This window comes from Ruditapes philippinarum, unplaced genomic scaffold, assembly GCF_026571515.1.
Source record: "Ruditapes philippinarum isolate M1 unplaced genomic scaffold, ASM2657151v2 ctg1488_1_1_1_1, whole genome shotgun sequence".
NCBI lineage: Eukaryota > Metazoa > Mollusca > Bivalvia > Venerida > Veneridae > Ruditapes > Ruditapes philippinarum.
The window spans coordinates 68369-91921 of NW_026859106.1; the positions used below are offsets into that span (position 1 = coordinate 68369).

At 29.9% G+C, this 23553-nt stretch overlaps 1 protein-coding gene across 1 annotated transcript in view; it reads left to right on the plus strand.

Moving 5' to 3' along the window:
• Positions 1-21023, plus strand: part of LOC132755244 (RIMS-binding protein 2-like) — a gene marked incomplete at its 5' end in the record, with an annotated part of 82273 nt that extends 61250 nt beyond the window's left edge. Inside the window, 13 exon segments of the mRNA XM_060746064.1 lie at positions 397-475; positions 2583-2744; positions 5022-5144; positions 7911-8087; positions 8702-8892; positions 9737-9814; positions 10348-10563; positions 13461-13614; positions 14302-15062; positions 15612-15795; positions 16069-16220; positions 16780-17025; positions 19896-21023. Coding sequence (XP_060602047.1) covers positions 397-475; positions 2583-2744; positions 5022-5144; positions 7911-8087; positions 8702-8892; positions 9737-9814; positions 10348-10563; positions 13461-13614; positions 14302-15062; positions 15612-15795; positions 16069-16220; positions 16780-17025; positions 19896-20102 — 2730 coding nt within the window.
• Positions 21024-23553: the final 2530 nt, after the last annotated feature.

The following is a 23553-nucleotide window of genomic DNA, read 5'->3' on the forward strand; positions in this document are numbered from 1 at the left end:
AAGAATTATTCTGGCTGTTTGAAAACCATTCTATAATAAGAATAATTCTGGCTGTTTGTAAACCATTCTATAATAAGAATAATTCTGGCTGCTTGTAAACCATTGTATAATAAGAATAATTCTGGCTGCTTGTAAACCATTCTATAATAAGAATAATTCTGGCTGTTTGTATTTTTACCGTTCAAAATGAAGAACAATAACAATTTTATACACATGTTGAAGATTATGTAGCAGAAGTTCGAGTTCAGGAAAATTATTTTCAGTTAAAGTTTAAATAAACCAAAAAAAATCAGACCATGTGTAATAATAAAAGATGGACATCTTGTATGGTTGAGGGATCACAAATAGCCATTTGAAAAATAAAAAGAAGCATCAGTTTTATATTGTGGTTTTCAGATTCATCGGGTTAGTGTACGATGTATTAGCTCCCTTGGACAGTCACATGACAACCAGTGTACAATCCTGGTAGGAAAAGGTATGTCTTGTATTTTATTTTCAGGTTTTAGTAGGGATTACCTACTCACCTAGGCCCTTATAACACTTAAAATTTTGATTGCAACTTCATATTTCATCAACCATGAAGTAATACTTTATTGAACCTTTACATTGTCTTTGAGATCTTAGTAAGAGTTCACTAGCAGCATGGATTTTTACTGAATTAATTCCTACTTTATCCAGTCTGTTAATTTTCTGTCAAGCACATAGAATAGTCATGCTTGCTGTCCAGTTTATAAGACTATCAGTCTGCAAATAACACCTTCATTATATAATACATGAATACAACATATACAACATAAGAAAACTTTATTTTAATGTTTATTACACATTATTTAGATATGACATTGACCTTTATTGTCAAATTTTGATAAAATCACTTGTTTTAATTCTGTGATCTATCATTAACATTACTGTTGATTAACAAATTAAACACAGTATTCTGATTTAGGAACTTCAAACATTGTATGTAGATACATTGTGATAGTCCTACCTGCTATATTTGTTTTGTCAAAAGGTCAAGGTCATTATGACCTTCGTTTTCTTCTTTTTGTGTGTGTGTTAGGTTTGTTTTTGGTCAAGTGATCCCACCCTGTGGGGGTCATCTAGTTTATATAGACTAACAATTGTAGGAAACCAGATTTAAATATTCCTATGTAAAACTGAAATGCCCAAAGGTTAGATATTTTGCATGTATCATTGCTTAGTTGACCTCTACAAAAATTATATGAATCATTCACAAAGGGTAAGAAATGCTTTTCCCTTGGGGTCACTAAATATCAAAAGGATTATTTATATAAAACATGTTTCAGGCAAGATTTGTGTATGGGTCTCATTGGTAATTTAAAGAATATTTTTGATTATTCAAACAAATTTGGGCTTATTATATGCATACATAATTTTAAACCTTTTATTTGATTGCTAACATTGATATTATAAATGGTCTGATATATTTCAGTGGCTTGTGTGAAATATCAACCAGTTTATTGATTGAAGGCAGTTAATTTTGTTATATTTTATCAGAATGATGTTATTTTATAGGGTCGTAAACTTGAGAAACATGATTAAATATAAATTATGTATCTATGATAAATAACAGGCTTCACTCATGCACACTTTACCATGGCAACTGAAGTTAGAGTCAAGTTTGTAAAACAAGATATTTGTTTATATTATAGATAGATATTTTAATATGGAGACAGGTAAAAGAAATTATTTTCCAACCAGATTTTTTCGCACAATCAAACAATAGTAATAACAGGAACCAAACTCACTCATTCATTGCTAGTGTGTGATTAATTCCTTTTCTTATATCTAATAGCACGTTATACAAAAAAAACATTTACAAAGGGAGATAATTTATGTTAATATCAAGGGTTGTTTGTTTAGTTTTATCATCAAAGGGAGAGAATTTGTAATGGTTGAAAGGAAAGGATTGTAGAGTTTCTAGCTGATAACAAAACATTGTATTTTCATAGATTTTATTGCATATAGTTCTTTTAGTATTTGAGGGTTTTGGGTTTATTTTAATGCAGCTGTACATTACATTATTCATAAGTGTTGCTATGGCAGCAATATATAGGTAGAATTGTTTGCCGTGTCGATACGGAATACCATTGCTACTCAAACTTAATATTGAAAGATCATATTGAATTACCTCATCATCATCATATGATAATGTAAAATACTTTATATGAGGAAAATGGGTTATACTTGTACAGCTTTAGTGATGAGGCTTACTTAAATATATTCAAATGAACAGTGTGTGAAAGAAATACACACATTTCATTTTGAAATGATAAGTAAATGTCAGGAAGAACTATTTTTCCACATACATACCCATATTCATGTTAATTTAAAATTGTGCAGAGTTTAATACAACTTTTGATTGTCCTTACTTTTTCTACAGAATTTAAAAAGTTGTTTTTTTGCACACTATGTTTACAAAATTTAACATAAAACCATTTGAAAGTGATTTTACCAACTTATCAGTCATGTGTGTGTGTGTGTTTGTGTGTGTGTGTGTTGTTGAAAATATATATCCATCACAAAAATCTAACAAAACCTGTTGAAATACCTTCTCACAGATGTGATCCCAACACCATTTGATCTCCGTATTGGTGAAGTAACGGCAAACTCGGCTGTCATATCATGGACTCCGGGAGATAGTAGTCTGCATCACGCTGTTTATGTTAACAATGTAGAAATACGCGTGGTGAAACCTGGGCTTTACACACATACACTTACAGGTACAAGTCCTCATTTACTTTACTTTGTGTTCTATATTATGAAATATAAATATATAAATTGTGTGTAAAAATGTACCTGATGTACCTGCATTCAAAGCATAAGAATTAGTATTAATTGTTTCTTTCTTTAATATTATTATAGGAAATAGTTAAAATACATGATGTTGTGATCATTCCCTCTAAAGTAATGTGGCAGTTGTCAACAAATTCTAAAATTCCTTCTCAAGTTTATCAGGAACTATAGGACCCAATGTAAAGATTTGAGCTGCTCTGCATGCTGCCAAATTATGCTATATTTTATGAAAATTTAGAAAATGGTTTTAAGGGAAATGTGGAAGTTAATCCATATGAGTCCAGTTTTATCTTGTCACTTCCTCTTTTACCTTTTTCATGATGTGTGCATTTCATTAACTCTACCATGCTGAATATCTTAAATGGACTTGACCATCTTTTAATCTGGACAAAACCATTAATTAAGGAAAATTTCAAAATATATTTTAACTTACTAGTGATCAGTACAGATATTTGTGCTGGATTATCTAAGTCTGTACTGGTAACATTGATATATAATCTATTCCTGCCAGCAGACAAATGGTCAATAATTTACTTTTTAAGTTTGCATAGAATAGAATATGAGAATATAAGATAAAAACATTCAGCAGTAATAGTTTTGCAATAATTAATTGTTTAAGTTTTCAATAATTAATTGTTATAGACAACAACAATTATAAAGAAAGGAAACAGTATATTTACAGAAACTACAAATAACAAATGTTACAACAAGCATGTGGGTTAAGCTTGTGAAGGTAAAATGACTTATGCAAGCGTGTGAAGGTAAAATGACTTAGGCAAGCGTGTGAAGGTCAAAAGTCTGGGTTAAGCTTGTGAAGGTAAAATGACTTATGCAAGCATGTGAAGGTAAAATGACTTAGGCAAGCATGTGAAGGTCAAAAGTCTGGGTTAAGCTTGTGAAGGTAAAATGACTTAGGCAAGCATGTGAAAAGATCTATGGTAAGCTTGTGAAGGTTAAATGTCTCAGTCAAGCGTGTGAAGGTAAAATATCTATGGTAAGCTTATGAAGGTTAAATGTCTATAAGTCAAGTCAAGCATGTGAAAGTTAATGTTTATGGTAAACTTGTGAAGGTTAATGTTAACAGTTAACTTGTGAAGATAAAATTTGTAAGGCAAGCATGTGAAAAAAACATCTGTGGCAAGCTTGTGAAGTTTAAATGATTTAGATGATCACAACAACAAGATGATTGTGAGTAAATGTACATTTAAAAAACAACATTGATTTATTTGTAGTAGTATATCAATAGTAAGGTGTGATGTTTATCAATCTTTTTGATTAGTATAGGATTAGTTAATTCACAATTCATCACTCACAATATTAGCTTGTCTAGAGCTCTGTAGTGCATGGCTTTTGTTTTTATTCCATAGTTCATAATTCATAGTTCATAGATTTTATGATGAATTTCTATTTAGGATTTTGAATTCTTAAAAATGTTTTCAAAATTGAAGATTGGCTTAATTATTTCATTATTATATTTTCCATCCTCAATTCTTTTAGAAGTTATCCTTATCCCAGTGATCATTCAGCAGACATAACTACCAGACTAAAATGTCTGACTGTAGTTATTGAAAAAAATATATTTGTTTATTGTCTGCAGATTTTATTTATATGTCTATTAGCTCTAATTTTTTGCTTATAATCTGTTAGATCTGTATGATTCTGCCTGAGTTAGGTAGAAATAATGTTCTACAGGGTATGTTTGCTGCATGCCTCCAGATGAGCCAAAATATTTCAAGAAAAAAATAAAACTTGAGAAAAATACACTTAGAGTTTAAGAAAAGGGATACAAGTTATATTTTACATGTCATATGCGTATAATGGCTGAATTTGTGGTATTTATCACTACATGACTAAAGTAGTAATGACTATTCTTGCATGTTTTGACAGCTTTTTGGTAATATAATTATGTGCTGTGTATGTGCAATTTGAAATACGTAAATTACTTTCTTTGTTCACTTTACAACATTGTAATTTAAAATACATTTTCAAAATTTTCATGAAAATTGGCAGAATCTGGAGGCCTGCTACTTTATGGAGGAAATTTTCATGTTTGTTAAAAAAAAAAGAAGAAAATAATCTGCCTCGATAAACAAAAATCAAACAAATGAAAGAATAATTATAATATGTATGCTAAGGGTTAATTGTGTCTTAACATAATTTTCTTTTCTATTCTTAGAAAAAACTTTTCTCGTAATTTATTTCAGGTTTGAGTCCAGCTACATCTCATACTGTTAAAATACAGGCGAGAAATCTTCATGGTAAACTTGACGATAATATTAAACCAGAGAAAATCTCATCAACTATTGAATTTAAAACAGCCCGTGGGGGTAAATACATTACTTATAGTTTATTTATGTTGCAAGCATCTACCAACATCATTTTAAAATTTTTTATATGTGCTATACTGTCAGTTGTTCAATTTTTGGCTCCCCTTACCACTTATTGAGTGTTTGTGATTGCAGGATGTCTGAGGTGTGTTATCATCCATAATTTCTTTAAACCATCAACAATGTCGATTTTGACCAGACTTAACAGGAATTATTCTTAGGTGGCCCTTTTTAAAAGTTTAACAAATGGTTCCAGTCTCTTGGGCAGGAACTGAAAGTATATTTTTATATGGTGTAAAATTAATAGGCATGTAGCATTAGCTTTTGGCCACTTTTAAAATTACATGAATCATAAGCTATCTAGCTAGCTTACAGGTCGGAGGTTCTATTCAGGTGTCTGCTTATACATGAAATAATGGTCTTTGTCAACCAGTAAAACTGGAAAGTTGCCATATGAGCTTTACAATGGTGGCATGAGCTTATATCCAACAAACTTCACATTTAAAAAAAAAATTTGGAGAACAGGAACACTTTAGTTTGTGACTTTCAAATGGATGACTTTGGATGATAGGGTGACCTTAACTCCTAAAATGAATAACTTTTGACTTTTCCTTTAGCAATTCAACTTAAAATTTATAGATATAACTATTGAGATAATAAGTCAAAATAATTGTTGGTTTGTCTGTCATGCACACCTGATCAAATTCTATATTTTGATTGAAATGAAATGTCAACAAATAGCATTTAAATGTCATGTGTCAGATGTCAGATCTTTAACATTTCTAGTGAACAGGAAGCTCTATCATTAACAAAATGATAACATTTTATTGTATGTATCCAAAATGTTCATCAAGAAAAATTTGATATAGATAATTGACCAGCCATGTTAGTGCAAATAAATTAATAGAGATAGAGGGAAAATTTCATTTTTCATTTAGAATGGTGAAGAAAAAAAACAAATACCATTAATGTGCAATTAAATGAATGAGCATTTAGGACCCCAGTAATCAGTGGTTATAGAAATGCAAAATAATGTAAAGAATGAGCTGTAGATATTATATTTTCAAGTCATGGGATGTTAGCAGCAATATTGTATTAATGATCAACATTATTTTTTGTCCAATCACATTGTAGTATTTTTCAAATTTCTGCTAAGTCTAACTTTGGTTAATGTGTACTAACTAAATAAAACTTACTTAATCTGTCGTCTAACCAGTCTAAAAAATTTCAGTAATGCATTATATTAGGGAGGAGCTAGAGGTGTGGTTTGCACTCTGAATTGTAAAATATAAAGGTTAGCAAAACAATGCCTTCTAAATGTGAGGATACAATCAATTGATTTATTACATAGATAATACATGTGGGGCACGCAGAGACAAATGATTACATAGTAACTTTTTTATATCCTTTTAACTCTAAGAAAAATGTCTGTTATAAATTGCTGACTGTTTTAACTTTTTATTTTCTAGAAAAAGTAACCAAAAAATTATTTTCTGTCACTTGATAGGAATTAACTGCATTAACAATCCTTGATATTAAGAATACAATGATTACATTTTTGGCTGGAAAACTCATTATAAACTAACCCCCTCCACATGTTAACCAAAATTGACACATAGAAAAAAAAATGAACTGTTTTTCAAATGAGCAAATCAATAGGGATTTTAAATGTTAGTGAATAACTTTAAGCTTATAACGAATTTGTATCAATTAATAATCTCTAATTTTTCTCACATTTTCTATTTATTTTAAAAGGATGTACACATTTCATTAACTCCATTGTTTTTACCTACATGTAATTACTGTAGATAAAGGTATAATTTCTGTGACATTTCAGTAAAAATGTGCCTGATTGTATGTTGAAAGGGCCATTTATTTAGCTTATCTAAATGCAAAATGTTAGAAACTTGACAAGGTGTAGCGAAAGGGCGGAGCTATCGGTGATTTAGAGAAATGCCTTGTTTTTGGTTGAAAAAATAATGTTGATCATTAAATAGGTTAATGTTTAATAATATGTATTAACAAAAATAATTGGTCGCCTGCCTGCATGTTTATGCTACACCAACCCAAGTCTGACCATGCTGTGTTTTGTTTATTGTCTTATAAAAGTCCACAGTGTAAGTGTTAAATGATACAGATTATATAAAAGTGCACAGTGTTAGTGTTAAATGATAAACATTATATAAAAGTCCACAGTGTTAGTGTTAAATGATACAGATTATATAAAAGTCCACAGTGTTAGTGTTAAATGATAAACATTATATAAAAGTCCACAGTGTTAGAGTTAAATGATAAACATTATATAAAAGTACACAGTGTTAGTGTTAAATGATAAACATTATATAAAAGTCCACAGTGTTAGTGTTAAATGATAAACATTATATAAAAGTACACAGTGTAAGTGTTAAATGATAAACATTATATAAAAGTACACAGTGTTAGTGTTAAATGATAAACATTATATAAAAGTACACAGTGTTAGTGTTAAATGATAAACATTATATAAAAGTCCACAGTGTTAGTGTTAAATGATAAACATTATATAAAAGTACACAGTGTTAGTGTAAAATGATAAACATTATATAAAAGTACACAGTGTTAGTGTTAACTGATAAACATTATATAAAAGTACACAGTGTTAGTGTTAAATGATAAACATTATATAAAAGTACACAGTGTATGTGTTAAATGATAAAGATTATGAGATAATTGTTATATAGAAGATAACAGTGTAAGGAGACAAGTGTTATCATGATATTATTTCAGGTGTACCAGACCCTCCTGTCAGTGTTCAAGTGGAGTCAGGTCCACAGGAAGGCAGTATTTTGTTAACATGGTTACCTGTTACCATAGATACTTCTGGATTTTCAAATGGTGCTTCTGTTTCGGGATATAATGTTTATGCAGATGGTCAGAAAATAAAACATGTTCATGGTGCAACTAGTAAGTGTTTGTGTAATGTAAGAGTAAGTTTTTGTACCATGTTAACCAAGAATTGTTAGCCTGTTTATGAAGTTTTCACAGAAATTCACAAAGTTATTGCATGTTTGTGGTATAGATGAGAAGGGAATTCTAATGTTAGGATTCTTGACTATATAACAGACTTACCAATATATAATCAATTGATTGATATAAATTATTCTCCTCATTAAGTAACACTGAAAAAACACGTTAATTCTGCTACCATAAGGGAGAGCATGTACAAGTAGTTGCGACTTTGTCCATCCATCTGTCACTTGCTTTTCCTGAGAATGATTAGATTATAAGAATTCTGAAAATTAAACATTGAAAGATTAAACAAAACTTGACGGTGTGTATTAGAATAATATGAAGAGCGTGTGAACCCATTCTTTTTAGCATTATTATAATTATTCAAATTGGTTTATAAAAAAATCTTTTAAAGTTGTAGTTCTGTCATGTGGATCACTGTAGATTATGTATTAATATGGTAGAATATAGATTTGGCTCTATATCATTTGATGGTCAGACAATGTTTGATTTCAAAATGTTTAGAAATAATGTCAATAATTTCAAAACTAGAAAAATTTCTGTTACAGATGATCATTCCATTTTAACATCAGAGGATTTTAAAGGTTTTGTGCCAAAGCAACTGAGCGTACGTACTGTATCAAAAGAGAAGGTGGAGTCAGCTAGCTCCCAAATGGTTCGACTTCCTCAAAATATTGTCAAGGAGCTTACAGTTGGTGTATCAAAATCACTGGCATCAGAGGCCACACAAAAAGTCAGGGTTTGTATATATTATACATCAGGATTTTTATCATTGTTTGGCAATACTGACCATAGACTTGAATGGACAATGATCTTTTGTTAGCAATTATCAGTTTAAGTTTAAAATTGGTGCTATAGATTATGTTGTTCTAAGTAGCATCTACCTATCTTGTGCCTTGTTAGCTTTAATGATAATGTGCTGCATTTTGAAGGTTATGGACTCAAACCTAGCTAAGAACATATCAACCTTTTTGTATGCCATATACAATTTTGGCTATATAATGGTATGACTGGTTGCTTTTCAGGGAAACTTAAACAAAATACTGGGGGCCTTCTAATTGTAAAAAGAATAAAAGATAACAAAATACTTTATTTGGTAATAATAGGGGGCTTTCGTTCAAACCATAGTGGCCTTAAAATTAATTGTTAGACTTGTAATGACAGACAGAAATTATTGAAAAGTTTATATAATATAAATCAGGTCAGTATTGCCAGACAATACGATCAGTAACATGGAAATAATCATTGTTATGTCACTATAAACATCATTATACTATAATGTCTCATTGTAATAAACCAAATATTGTTGTCACATCAACAGGCAGACAAACAGATTTGTATGGAAATAATGTAATTTCTGTCAAACAGATAAAGTACATGCAACCCCTTATTTTACTTTTAGAATAAATTTAGTTTGATACATCATGCTTGATGTACCCCAGTGTCTATGACAGTGGTAGGCTTCAATTATTGTTCACCATTGTTGTCCTGTAAAACTGTTCACATGTCAGGTTTTATTGATTCTCTTCTCTACACAATAAATCTTCATTTTTATTTTAAAGCAATAATGATTTTACTTTCAGAAATCTCCATTACATGGTAGCAGTACTGATGACATGATCGATTCTGCCTTTAAAGAAATAGACAAAGTATATGAGCAGGTATGTCGTGTCATGTGACCTAGGAATATTATATGTCATTCATTTCACAGGTTACTTGAGGTGTCATGTGATAGGTCATTTAGTCATGTGACTTTGGTAATTGTAATTAAGCAGGCTTTTATATGGTTAATTTTGGATTTGAAGCTTTGGAAAATGAGCCATAACATAAAGCTGTTTATTGATATTCATTTTCATGAATTCATTTATTTTTCTATGTAATTACTAACAATCCTTAATGATGGTCAAGGTCAAAAGTTGATGTTATCAAAAAGGTTGGAGAAAATATTAAAGGTAGGTTTTTGGAACAGAATTTGGGAACAGTTGTGATGTTTAAATTTTATTATTATATTTATGAATGTAGATTTTGGTTCATTTGGTATATAGACAAATGGTAATAAGCAAGATTTAACTTTAAAAAGCATTTATCGAAATGAGCCAATGAGTGAAAGAAAATGGTAAGAATAATTTAAGGAGACTGAACATTGCAAACATTATGACATATGAAGTGACTCTATCAACCATTTTTTTCACAGAAGGCAATAGTGCCACCCAGTTTTCCAGATGCATTTTATGACAGTAGTTGCTCTGAATTGTCGGACATTCCTGAAGTTGAGGAACCTTCCTCACCAGAATCAGCCAATGAAAACAGCCCTCTCAAAGATACTTTGCATTCATTGGTTAATGGTCTTGCAAACATGACCAATGACAGTTCAGATTTTGAAGATATTTATCAGAGAAATCTAGCAGAGGTTAGGATTGGTTGAGTTGAACTTTTGAGTGGTTTTGGGAAACCCAATATCCCTATAAACACTTTGTTAAAGGCATGATGGTTAGCTGGGGCTTCTTAATTTTTTGTTGGTGATGGGGTGTGAACAAGACTCAAATTATTACTTTTAATAAAATTACATTTTTGTTTCAGTTTGAAATAGAATTGCAGTATACCTATATACATTCACATAATCCTTCTATTCATTTTGTGTGCTTGGTATATTATAGTCTGAGTTTTTAACAGTGATTTGGACTTTTGACATTAATCAAGTGTAATACTGTATGATGAGAATATACTTTATATTTGTTTTATAGCTTACACTAACTGAACTTTATGATTTTGTTGAACATATTTTGTATTTAGCATCATTTAATATATAATCAATAGATATGTATTGATGATATAAGTTAGGGTTTTATAACGTCATGTCCTGACATTGTTTTCTAACTTTCACGTTTTTGTTTCTAATGCGAGTTATTGTGATATGAAGATTGTGTTATCACTCAGCATCTAACCAGCACCTTGTGTGATTGTTTCTATTTTGTTACTATTTTTTTCATTTGTTTTAATCTTTTTCCATAAAAGTGTTTGAGCACTTTTCTGCCTAGATCATTATAGTTATATATGAATTTTCACATGTATGTGTTTAATTTTCTCTAATTAGAGGAACCTTTTCAGTGATAGGGGACTTTTGGTTATTAAATTGATGAATGATGGTTGGCAGAGTGGCATACCTAAAGAATTTCTAAAAAGTATATGACCCTTTATAAATCTTACTTACTTATAAGTCTTAAATAGCCATTTTTATTTCAATGAGAAATTCTTTTCGGAGCCAAATATTGATATGCTTTGTTAGTCTATTCAAAATTGACATTAATGTTTGTATGGATAAGGGAATAGGACAATCTGATATGGTATCATAATTCACAGGTATGCTGGTTATTAAAGTTTGTCTGTTATATAGGAAGTAGAGTCATAATATACAGCAAAGTTACCTTTTTTGTGAGATCCATAAATAAAAAATCTGATATAGTCAATAAATGCCCTTCAAATTGTATATCCTCTATATAACTATATGTACCTGTAATATTTTAAGTTTTTAGGATCTTGGTAGATTGATTCCTTGGACATTTTGTGAGATCTTCAAAATTTAGAGCATTTTGAAATGGTTCTCATATAATTGAATTATTATTGACACACATATGTATATTTTATTTAATTTTTCAGTTGTTTCTTTTATTCAGTTTTCTTGAAATTATTAAAGTTTATCATCATTTTTCATTTAATATAAGTTTGCATGTAAGTTTTATCTTCACAACCACTGATGTTATTCACAATTAGACTAAAACACCTGTCCCAGGACCCATGTTGCATGGTGTTACTCTGTATTATTACCTTTGTGACCTTAATACCCCTTGTCTTACATAGTGACTTGTGTAATACAACTCATTAATTATTCTTATATTCCAATCTATAATGTCATTATTTGATAACTGTTTTTTTAATTAATTTCAAAAGTAATTTGAATTTATAGTGTAGCTAAAATTGAAGTTATGAGCTTATTTAGATTTCTCTAGACTGCTTACATGACTATGTAGTGAAGAACTGTCAGTTACTGTGTGTATACTCTTTATATACCCCGCATCACTCGATAGATTACAGGGTATTATTATTTTTGTCCTGTCTGTATGTCCATCTGTTTGCTGACAACATCCACTTTTGCAATAGTATTTTCAATCCCAACTAAAGTGTTTATGTACTCATATACAAAATATATAACATAGATAGATAGATTTCAGTATTGAACAATACCATGGCAAAACATTACAAAAGCATCAGTTACATTGTACTAAGGATCTTACACAAAATAAGAGAACTAAATCTCTTATTCTATTGTGGTCTATTGATGGCATTGACATACAGGTAGTTGCATGAAATATCATAGTCTACAATCAGGAAATACAAGAGTATTTTATAAAATGTATTTTACAATTGAATACAGGTATGCATCAAAGAGGTACATTGTACTTACATATAAAGAGAATGACTTTTGATTGACATGTTTAAGAAAGTATTATTAGGACATTAAAATATGAACAAATTGAAATGAGAGTTAAAGGGTATAAAGCTATATCTGAACAGTGAAATTATATTGTTTTCATAACTGTATGGTAATTTCATGTCTGTTATTTAACACACTTGAATGTTGTATAAAAAATCAGGGGAAGAAAACATTACAGAACAAAATGTTCCACTTCTTTAGTGATTATTTGGGCAATGTTTCACTAATTTTTAATGAAATACACAGATATTTTTTTTTTATTTTTTGTAATCTGTAGTGATTTTAATCATGATGTAATCAATATTTTGGCAATCCCAAGAAGTCAAAAATATAGTTTTATACAATTTAACCTTCAAATTTTCAAAATTTAAGAACTCTGACAATATAACTTTAATTATTGAAAGATTTTGGATGTGATGTGGAGAGAGTCAGATGATGTCAGTTTGTTATATAAACACATTATATGTAGTTTAAGGTTAATACTGGTATATTTACTAGTGATGTGTTGCAGAATTCAATGACAGGTAAAGAGATAAAGTTAAACAATTAGACAGAAATTTTAACTTTCCTTTTATCAATATCTCATCTGATACAACTGTGCCAATATTGTTGAAACTTGGTAGGAAAATGTCTTACATGGAGACCTTTTGTTAGGTGTTTCATGCAGCAAAACATCTTTTCTGAAGTCACTTTGTGCAGAGCCTTAAATTTGTTTATGGTCATCATCAGTTTTCTTTCTTGCAGTTTTATTCTTTTAGCATATATTTTTATTTGTTTTAAAAGGAAGTATGTATCAGTAGATTTTTGTTTACCAGGAATTAAATGCAGATGTGCATGTAGGGAAGTCTGTACCGACAAGTGGCAAATCAGCACCTGGCAGCAAGTCACATGACCAACAGCGTTCCTTTTCTAGTCCAGGAAATGAGAAAAAAGAGAAAGTTGTCTCCCCTAAAACTGTACCACAAATTGGTGAGTTTACAATGAATTTCAGAATTTTTAACCAAGATAGGATGAAATTTTTACTAAAAGACTAACAACTGATGTACACAGCTTTATTCCTCCATCAATCTTTGCCTTTTTTTTGGAAGGGGTGGGGTGAGCCTAGAGTGAGGCTGTAAAAATATCTTGGGTTATAATATTTTTAGAATATAAAATTTAAGGTCACATTGAATTAGTACATTTTTCACTGTATATTTTTAAGTAAATGCCAACCACTTGTGATGAAATTATTAAATCATTGATGACAGCTAGGTATAAACTAACTACAATGTATAATACTTTGTGACTTGAAAGTTTATTTGATACAAGATCAATTAATTACGTGTTGTAAAATAATTTTAATCACAGTGGTATTTGTTGGCTTTCCCACATCAAAAAGTACAGTGTTTATACTGGAGGGTTTGAATTCAGAATGATAATAGCTCCAGTATAGTTACATCATGAGTAGAATAAAACCACACTCTAAAGACTACTGAAATGTCTTATGTCATACTAAAATCCTTAATAAGTTTGAATGACCTTTTTAAAACAAATTATGAATTAAGATATCAGCTAGAATAATTGGAATATTTCTTGTACATTATCATTATTACCTCTTTTATGTGCTATATTTAGCTTGTGTTAATCAGACTAGTTTTATTTCACTTGATTTCTTAGAAATAACAAGAGAAAATAGTCTAGACAAGATGATATCAAAACAAAAATCTGAAGAAAGAAGGGAACATGTGAAATCAGATTCTATAGAAAACAATGCAAATTCATCAAAATTTTCATCAGAACAAAGTGCAGAAAAAGATGCAAAATATAGTGTGAGAATGGATAAACGTGATGGGTATCGGGACGAGAATTATTCACCTAGAAATGACACTTCTAACCGTGATAAAAGTAATGATAAATCAAGACAAAGTGGAGATTTAAGGTCTGACAAAGGTGTTAGTCCCAACAGTGCTAATATGGGTCGAAATTCAAGCCCCAGACATTCAAAAAATGAAAGCCCGAGCTCAAGGAATAGTCCAAAGGTTAAGGAAAGTCCTCGATCAAAAAGCAGTCCAAGACATTCAGAAAGATTACAGGATCATCATAGCCCACGTGGACATGGAAGAGTGGGTACCAGTCCAGAACATACAGGAAGACACAGTAGAAGTCCTGGTCCAAGTCCTAATAATAAATCAAATTCGAGTTCTGGATATGTAGGCCATGTTGAGCCACTTGAGTTATCTAAATTAAATAGAGAACAAAGTGATATGACTTATCAGGAATCTGACGATGATTCTATAACAGGGGAGATAAATCCACCAGTTGATGATAATCGAATACGGTTATTTGTAGCACTGTTTGATTATGATCCACAAACTATGTCACCAAATGTGGATGCATTAGATGAAGAGCTTCCATTTAGAGAAGGACAGATAATCAAAGTGAGTGTAAACTTGACATTCTTGTTTCGTTACCAAGCAGATATATTATTTTATTATATACCTGTATATAAGTAACATGCTTGTGTAAAATGGTCAGAAAGGAAGCCCAGTATGAAATAATCTATTTAATTTACAGCTGAATATTGAAAAGTACAAATGTATATATGATATATATGATGATTGTTAGGGTGCTGATCATGAGCGCACTAAGAATAGTGTGTGGTTGGGGCAATGTATGAATTATTTTATCCTTTCACATTCTATCTTGATTTTGTTCTTCAGTATCTTCATTATAAATGTTTATCTTATACTTTAATTATACAATATAAGACTTATCACAAGCAAGCTTAGTTCACAATTCTGCATTACATTTTAATAAAGTCTTTTTTTTTTTATAGGAAATGTTCTGAAATTGAAATTTACTTTAATATAATGGAAACGAGTACTGGTCATAACTAGAAACTATATGAAGGATTGTAAACTAAAGACCATTATTTGTTGTAGCCAGCTTACATATAAATATATAATTATTAAATCTGCTATGTTCAGGTATTTGGTGACAAAGATGCTGACGGGTTTTACAGAGGGGAATGTCTTGGTCGTATTGGATTTATACCATGTAATATGGTATCTGAGATTCAAGTTGATGACCCAGAACTAGAGGAGCAATTATTACAAGAAGTACAACAAAATGGCACCATGTCAAACTCAGCTCTATCAGAGCAACTATCAGGTATAGGAGAAAGTTTTTGAAATTTTATACTACAATGCTGTATTGTGATTCAATTGTATAGTCATGAAAAATGGCTGATTTTTCTCTCTAAGTAAACAGTTTTGATATTGAATGATGAATTTTTGAAAAACAGATGTTAAACATGACAATGTTGTGTATGTTAGATGTGTGGCCAATGCTTCTAGCTTAGTGGCCAATGTGTCAGTTGTTGAATATGATATAACTTTTTTCAAAGTATGTTCCTTCAAAATATAGATATCATAATCATTACAGCATCAGATAAATACATGAAGCCAATAACAACCAATGGAATTCACCTCAGCCCCAGTGATTTACCATCTATATCAGGAGAGGTTACTGTACGCAGGATGGTTGCCCTATATGACTATGATCCCCAGGAACTGTCACCTAATGTTGATGCAGAGGTATTACTTGTATTTTTAGTTACACTGTATAAAGTATATGTAGAGCTGTCCTTGTCATCCTAGAGTCTTTGTCCAGATGTTTGATTAAAGTTTTTCTGTGTTAAGATGTATTTATAATTCTGTAAACATTGCTTGGAGGAGGTATATGCTTGTGTCATTGTATCACTTGGTTGGCCTGTGTGACATCTTGTTATAGCAACTCCTATAGTTCATGATGATTCTATTGAATTGGAGGTATGAACTGAAACTTCAAATTCGGGGTCAAATTTGTTCACATCCTGGGTTTCACTTGCAGTTATTAAAATTAGAATTTGACAATAAAGGGCTTTAATGTATCCTACTTTTGCATTGAAGAAATAACTTTTTTAGCGTTGGATTTCTGGTGACCAATTCAAGGCCATTGTTGCCCTCTTGTATAATATAATACTGATTTATTTTTTCCATTGTTGGCCATACAACAAATTAATATATTTAGATAAAACTACAAGAATAATTTAAAAATATGTAATTATTTTATTTTATATATTATTATAAAATTTTATTGAACACTGTAATACAGGTGGAGCTATCATTTAAGTCTGGAGATGTGATCATTTGTTTTGGTGAAATGGATGACGATGGTTTCTACATGGCAGAGATGGATGGTCGTAAGGGTCTGGTTCCCTCCAACTTCTTACAGGAGACACCTGTGTCAGATGAAGAGGCGTTGGATTCAGTCAGCGTAGTTACACCAGCAAGGTCAGGCGAAAGTATCAACACTTCTGACTCAAGAAAATCAGAAAAATCTGAGAAAATTGATAATAAAGTAGGTCAGCTGATCATTTGATCAGTCACAATTGCATGGCACCTTCAGTGGCTCCACCTTGTGGCAGTACAAAAACCTGGTATCTGTGGTAACCACCTGTTTGCATTCTGTAAACATGCATTAAAATCAAGTAAAACCATTATACTTGGATAATAGTGAGAAAAAGGAAGTTCATAGCATTTTACTTTTGTGGTATTTTTCTACTTTTGGTGAAAATGTTAAATAATTTATCCTGTAGGAATCATGAAGTATTGTAATTCTCAGATATCAAAAGGGGTTGTTTTTCTGCCATGAATTTTTGACAGCTTCATGTCTTCTGTCTGCTAATGTAACTCAATTCATGTAATCAGATATCTATAAGGGGAGATAACTCTTACAGAATGCAAAATTAATGTCACCCAACCTGTGAATATGATCAATTTATTTCATTAATTTATTTCAGTATCTATGATATCAGAATTATCCTCGACGATGAAAATAGGTACAAAAGACAAAAATTACGGACTATAATGTCTAACTTAAATGTGGCTATTTTTTGGGGTTTTAATTGCTTTCATGTGGGGTTTGAAATCTGTCAGTAGGAAGAGGAATGTGGTATACTGAAATTCTAATGTCAGAAAATTAAAATTCTGTGTTTTTTTTTCTGTCTGTTGCTTCAAGTGATTGAAGCTTTTTTGTCTTTTGAGGAAAAAAATTAACTTGTTATGGATTAACTTAAATGACAAAAAGTAAAGACAATTGTGTAATCATTTTGTCCATGTGCTTGTTTTTAAGTGTTTATTTTCACCTACTAGTTATGCAAGGAGCCACCTTGGTATAATATTTATAACTATGTTTGAGCTTGTCTTTTTTTTATTCTGCACGTCTTGTTTATTTAATTTATATCTTACTTTTCTTATTAATTTTTTGCTTGCAATTTTGGTCACATTTAGTTCACAGAGTGAAGCTGATACACATGGTCTGTTTTATCTTGTGTGCACATTTTGTTATACAGATTTTCTCTTTTTTTTTCAAATAAAAAAGAAACACCCTGGATTTTTTTAGGCTTTTATGATATATATTTTCTTTATTCAACTAGCAGTTCAAATTACTTTAAAAAAATTACTTGGAATATTTTCATGAAATTTGAAACATGGATAGATGTGAATTATTTTATTTTGTTTCTTTGATGAGAATTTTATGTAAAATCCATGTCTGATCAATTACTTAAAAAGAAATAAGCCAAAGTTTGTAAAACTTGGTAGGGACATTGTCATAACCCCTATTGATTTTGTGGTCATTAGGTCAAGGTCAGTACTCCAGTGACAGTTAATGCATCAAATCAAGTTGTAAGTTTGTGAATTTTGTAAGTGATCATACTATTATTATTGGCCTAATTCATTAAAAATGAACAGTTTGACCTATTATACAGAATTTTTTCCTTGCTGTCAAAACCTTTGGAAAAAAAGAAATTGCCTATCCTAACATTATCTTGATGTCTCTGTGACAAGTCTAATTGGTTGGACTGTATTATTATATAAATTACTCATTAGAATAAAATGAATTAAGCATATGTGTATATATATATATGTAAATATGCCACTTTGAAATGCAAATAAAGTTAGGTCATAAGTGTCCCATGGACATATTTCTAGTTTATAAATGTCCATTGTTATTTCAAAATGTAAGTTTTTGTCAATAATTTAATGTTGGTCACATAAATGCCTTTTCTTAGGGTACTTTTATTACATTTATTAAACTGCATATACTTTGCATTTTCTAATTTCAAAACCAATTATTCCCAACAAAAAAATATGTTTCTGTAACTAAATATCAAGATTTAATAAACATTTTCACTTTAGGTCATTCAAGTACAGGTTGAAATTTTCAAAATTTTAAGTTTTACTTATGTAGATAGATAACATAAAAAAAATAATTGCTATTTTGAAGACCCTTTCTTTTCTTGTAAAATGATATTATTATCAGAGGAACTCTGACACTTTCCAAATAACAGTTATCATAAGAAAACATGAAGTTACCATTTGTCATGTAACATTTTATACACTGTGAGAATTTGATATAAAATGAAGTCCTTAAATTCAATATTTCATAGTTAAGTAAACAATAAATTGTTTAAGATCTATAAAAATTTTGGAAAAGAAAAATAAATGTTTTCTGAAGCTTAAAGATGATTGCTGCAAAATAAGTCTCCTTAAAATTTTACCAAACAATTTATAATTATTTGCTATGTTTATACCTGATATAGTTTTATTTACTGATTTTGTCAAGGACAGAATACATAAGCGAAAGCGAGGAAAGTTTGCTATGAAACGGTATTGGGTTACATTTGAAACTTCTAACATTTTGTTGTAGAGATATTAAGCTCTTTGAAGAGACATGAATAATAATAATGGGGGATAGTGTGTCACTTAATTAGAGTTTTATTGTTGTGAATTATCACCTTTATGTTGTAATTAAACATCTGTATATATTTATTTCAATGTTTTGTCAGTTAATTGTATTTTCATGGTATTGTCATGTACAGCCTGTAGCATGCAGTGTTTTTATTTATAATTTCATTGAGCTACTTATCTGATTGTTTAATTGTTGATCAAGGTACCAGTTACTTTATTGCTTTTTGATGAGAATTAAGTATAACAAGTTAATGTCATTTATAGAACCCATATACTCAGTAATATGATTTTAAAAGAAAAACAAATTGTCTTTGATGTAAACAGAAGTGTCTTAAATGCTTATATAATGAAACTCTTGGGTCAAATATTTTATCTATGATATGGAGCATCTACTTACATTTTTCTTATATAATATCAATTACATTGAATTAAATTGGTGCAAGTTTTTTTAATGATCTTTTTTTGTTTGTTCTGCAGCCTCAACAACAACAGTCGGGTTCGAGCCCAGGCCTGGGCGGCTCCCCAACCAAACTGGCAAACCAACATGATAAAGTAGATGTAGTGAATGATGACATTGGAATGACGAGGCCCAGGTCACTCACACCTGATGAATTAAAACAGAAGAAAAAATCGGGAGGATTTTTTACCAAGAGCAAAAATATATTTAAAAAGTTCACTAGATAGCACAGTTATATTGATTTCAAATAAACTTTATATTTGCCAAAAGAAGCTTTTGAAATGAGAAACTATACAGTAGAAACTCTCCTTTTCGTGGAGGAGAATAATGATATCATTAGGAAGGAAGTAAAGAGATCTGCTGCAGTGCTTCAATGGTCTGATCTGACGTAACATGAGAAATTCTTCACATATACGTACACATATAATTATATATATATATATGTGGAAGAGATAATTTTGATGAAAGTTGCAGGATATAAATCAAAGTTATGAATATTTACCAGTGTCAGTATTTGTTTTGTAACAGTTACAGAGCAGACTTGTTGTACTAGTAACATATTGTGTTATAATATTTTGATATTAAGTTATAACATTTCTTGCCTTCACACAATAAGAACGGTTCTATATAAATAAGTTGAGGCATTAGCATGCATGAGTTAACTATTTCATTTGTCCATTAAGTTGAGCAAATTTTTTTACTAGTTTTCTACAAGCATGTCTTTAATTATGTTATGTTACTGAATTTATATACTAAGGTGAAATACTATTGAAGCTTCTATGTGATACATTCTATGATATTTTGATGTTATAGTTTAGAATTGTCTATATTCAGGTAGTTTATGTGCCAGTAGATCTGAGTTTATTTAGTTGATGCATTTATTTGGATCTTGTCACAACATGTTTGGTATTAAGGACTTACTTTGTTGTAATGTTTGAATTGTCCATTTGGTTAATACAAAATGCTTGAAAAAAAGAAGAAAAGAAAAGTGACCAGCTGTCTATGTGGAGCATGGTGGCATACCAGATTAGTTGTGTAAAGATGATACAATGTTATTATGGTTTATAAGAAGTCTGATACTTAACATTATGTCTCCCTCAATTTAGTTCACATTAAATTGATATTTTGTGAATTTTATGAGAAATTGATATTATGAGAATTTTAAAATCGAATCATTTTTTCTCTAATTGTTAGCTACTTAATTAAGTAAACCAATTTGTTTATTTCTTTATCATATCTTATGTTGACATGTCAACTTACAAGTTAAATACATGATCACTATACAAATCAATTTTGGTTGATATAAATTTCTGTTTATTAACTTTTCTGTCTTATTTAATTTGTGCCTAAATTTAAACACTTATTAAATGATAAAATGCTGATATTTATTAAAAGCTTTGTCTACTCTGTATGTAATAGATATTTAAGCTAGGACTGCATATACATGTATTTGTATTTTATATAACAGTGTCTATAACAGCATTTCATATATAAAATATTGTGATGTATTTATGAACAGTTTGCATTATAATAGATACAAGACAACAATTACCAATATATTATTTTAGTATGAAATTTACTATAGTTCTGAGAAGAATGGAAAAGATTACTCTGTAAACAAATATAGTAATCTTTTTCCCAATTTTATATTTTTTCATAAATATATATATACATCAATTTATTTATTTAATTCTGCAAATTGACTTAACACATAATGATTATTATGATTTTAAGGATTCCATAAAATACTGCTTCCAAATTGTTTGTGCATTACTAAAGTTGTTTTATATTGTGTTGATAACAGATGGTTGTAATTTTAGCTTTGTTTATAAATAGTGTAATGTTGTGTTGTGTTAAATAACGACCTGTGTATCTAACTGTGATAACCAATGTTGTTTAACCTCTTCATTCCCTCCAGTATTGTAGCTCTCCTGAGTGGATATCATAGCTTACCTGGGTCAATGTCATAGCTCTCCTAAGTCAATGTTATAGCTCACCTAAGTCAATGTTATAGCTCAGCTGAGTCCAATGTTGTTGCTGTCCTAAGTTAATGTCATAGCTCTCCTGAGTTAATGTCATAGCTCTCCTGAGTTAATGTCATAGCTCCCCTGAGTGTCATAGCTCACCTGAGCATGTATGTGTTGTGAATTTGAAGGGTTTTTACCCATCACAAACATTTCAGTAAGAGTAATTAAATAAAGTATAAAGTTGAAGATTCCTTCCAGGAACTAACTAGAACTGGTCTCTATGAGAACTGCTTTTTATTGACATTTAAAAAATAAATCCTAGACTCTTAACTTTCTTTAAAGTATAAAGAATAAGGTAATAGATTAAAGACAGTTGGTACCAACTTGATTTTGTTATGTAATGTTTGACTTTGACTTAGTTTACCAAGTGTTGATATCGTGGTACATATTCATGATACATAGAGGATATTCAAGTTTTTTCTATAAATACATGATTTATTTTCATCGAGTGGTATGAAAATAAATATTTCATGAGTGGCGGTAGCCACGAGTGAAATATGGTAATTTTCATGCCACAAGATGAAAATAAATCATGTATTTATAGAAAAAACTTGAATTTTCTGTTTATTATGTACATTTTTCTCTTTTTTGCAATAAAATTTGAAAAACTTTCCCTTAAATTTTGTGTACTGGTAGAATTTAAAAGAAAGTAGTCCGGCAAGACACCAGTGAAAATACGGAAAATATGTTTCACTGCAGTGAAAATAAATTTTTACAGTGAAAATACGGAAAATGAAAATACGCATTTTATTTCATCAATATTTCTCAATATTTCATTTATAAGTATATAATAAAGTCTAGTATTTATATTATCAAACAGTTTATTGTGAAAAAGTTACAAAGGTTGTTTTAATTAAGACAGAATATATCTATTATTTCCTAATAAGTACCTGTTTTATATACATTTAACTTTGTACAAAATATTGTTAAAGGAAAAAATTATTTACCTGCATAAATTTTATATTTCATTCATTTCCATTTTACACAAATTGCTATATATTCCAGGCAAAGTAAAACTTCACATTCCACAGAATAATTGACAATTGTAGTAATAATATATGTAAATATAGATTACTTATGGTATATTTTACAAGGAAACACGAGAAATTATTTATTTATATAATAACATTCCCTTTTATACAATACATTCCCAGAATTATTTTTAATGCCCTCATCAGGAGACATATAGTTTTTGAATTATTAGAATCGGGTTTCTTGAGCATTTTTCTGTTTCCAGCAGCAAGTCTTGTTTGTGTCTAATATATCTTTAGATTCATTATTTTATTTGAATTTTTTTTTTATAAAAATTCAAAATACGAACTGTGAAAAAAATGTCATATTTTAAGACTGTGTTACGGGTAGTATAACTTCATAATCTGTGTGAATGTTTGGATTTATTTTGCTATAACAACTTAGTGTTAATGCTACATTGTCAAAACATAAGCAAAAGTTACTTAATTTTAAAGGGAGATTTTACAATTTATTTTCCAAAATAGACACATTTTATGTTAATCAGAAATGTGTCCATATAGGACACTAATATATGTCCCTTCTTCATTTGTCTTTCACAGCGACACATTTACAGATCAGACCAAGACTATGATCTTTACTTTTAACCTACTGATCTCAAAATTAATAGGAGTTATTTACT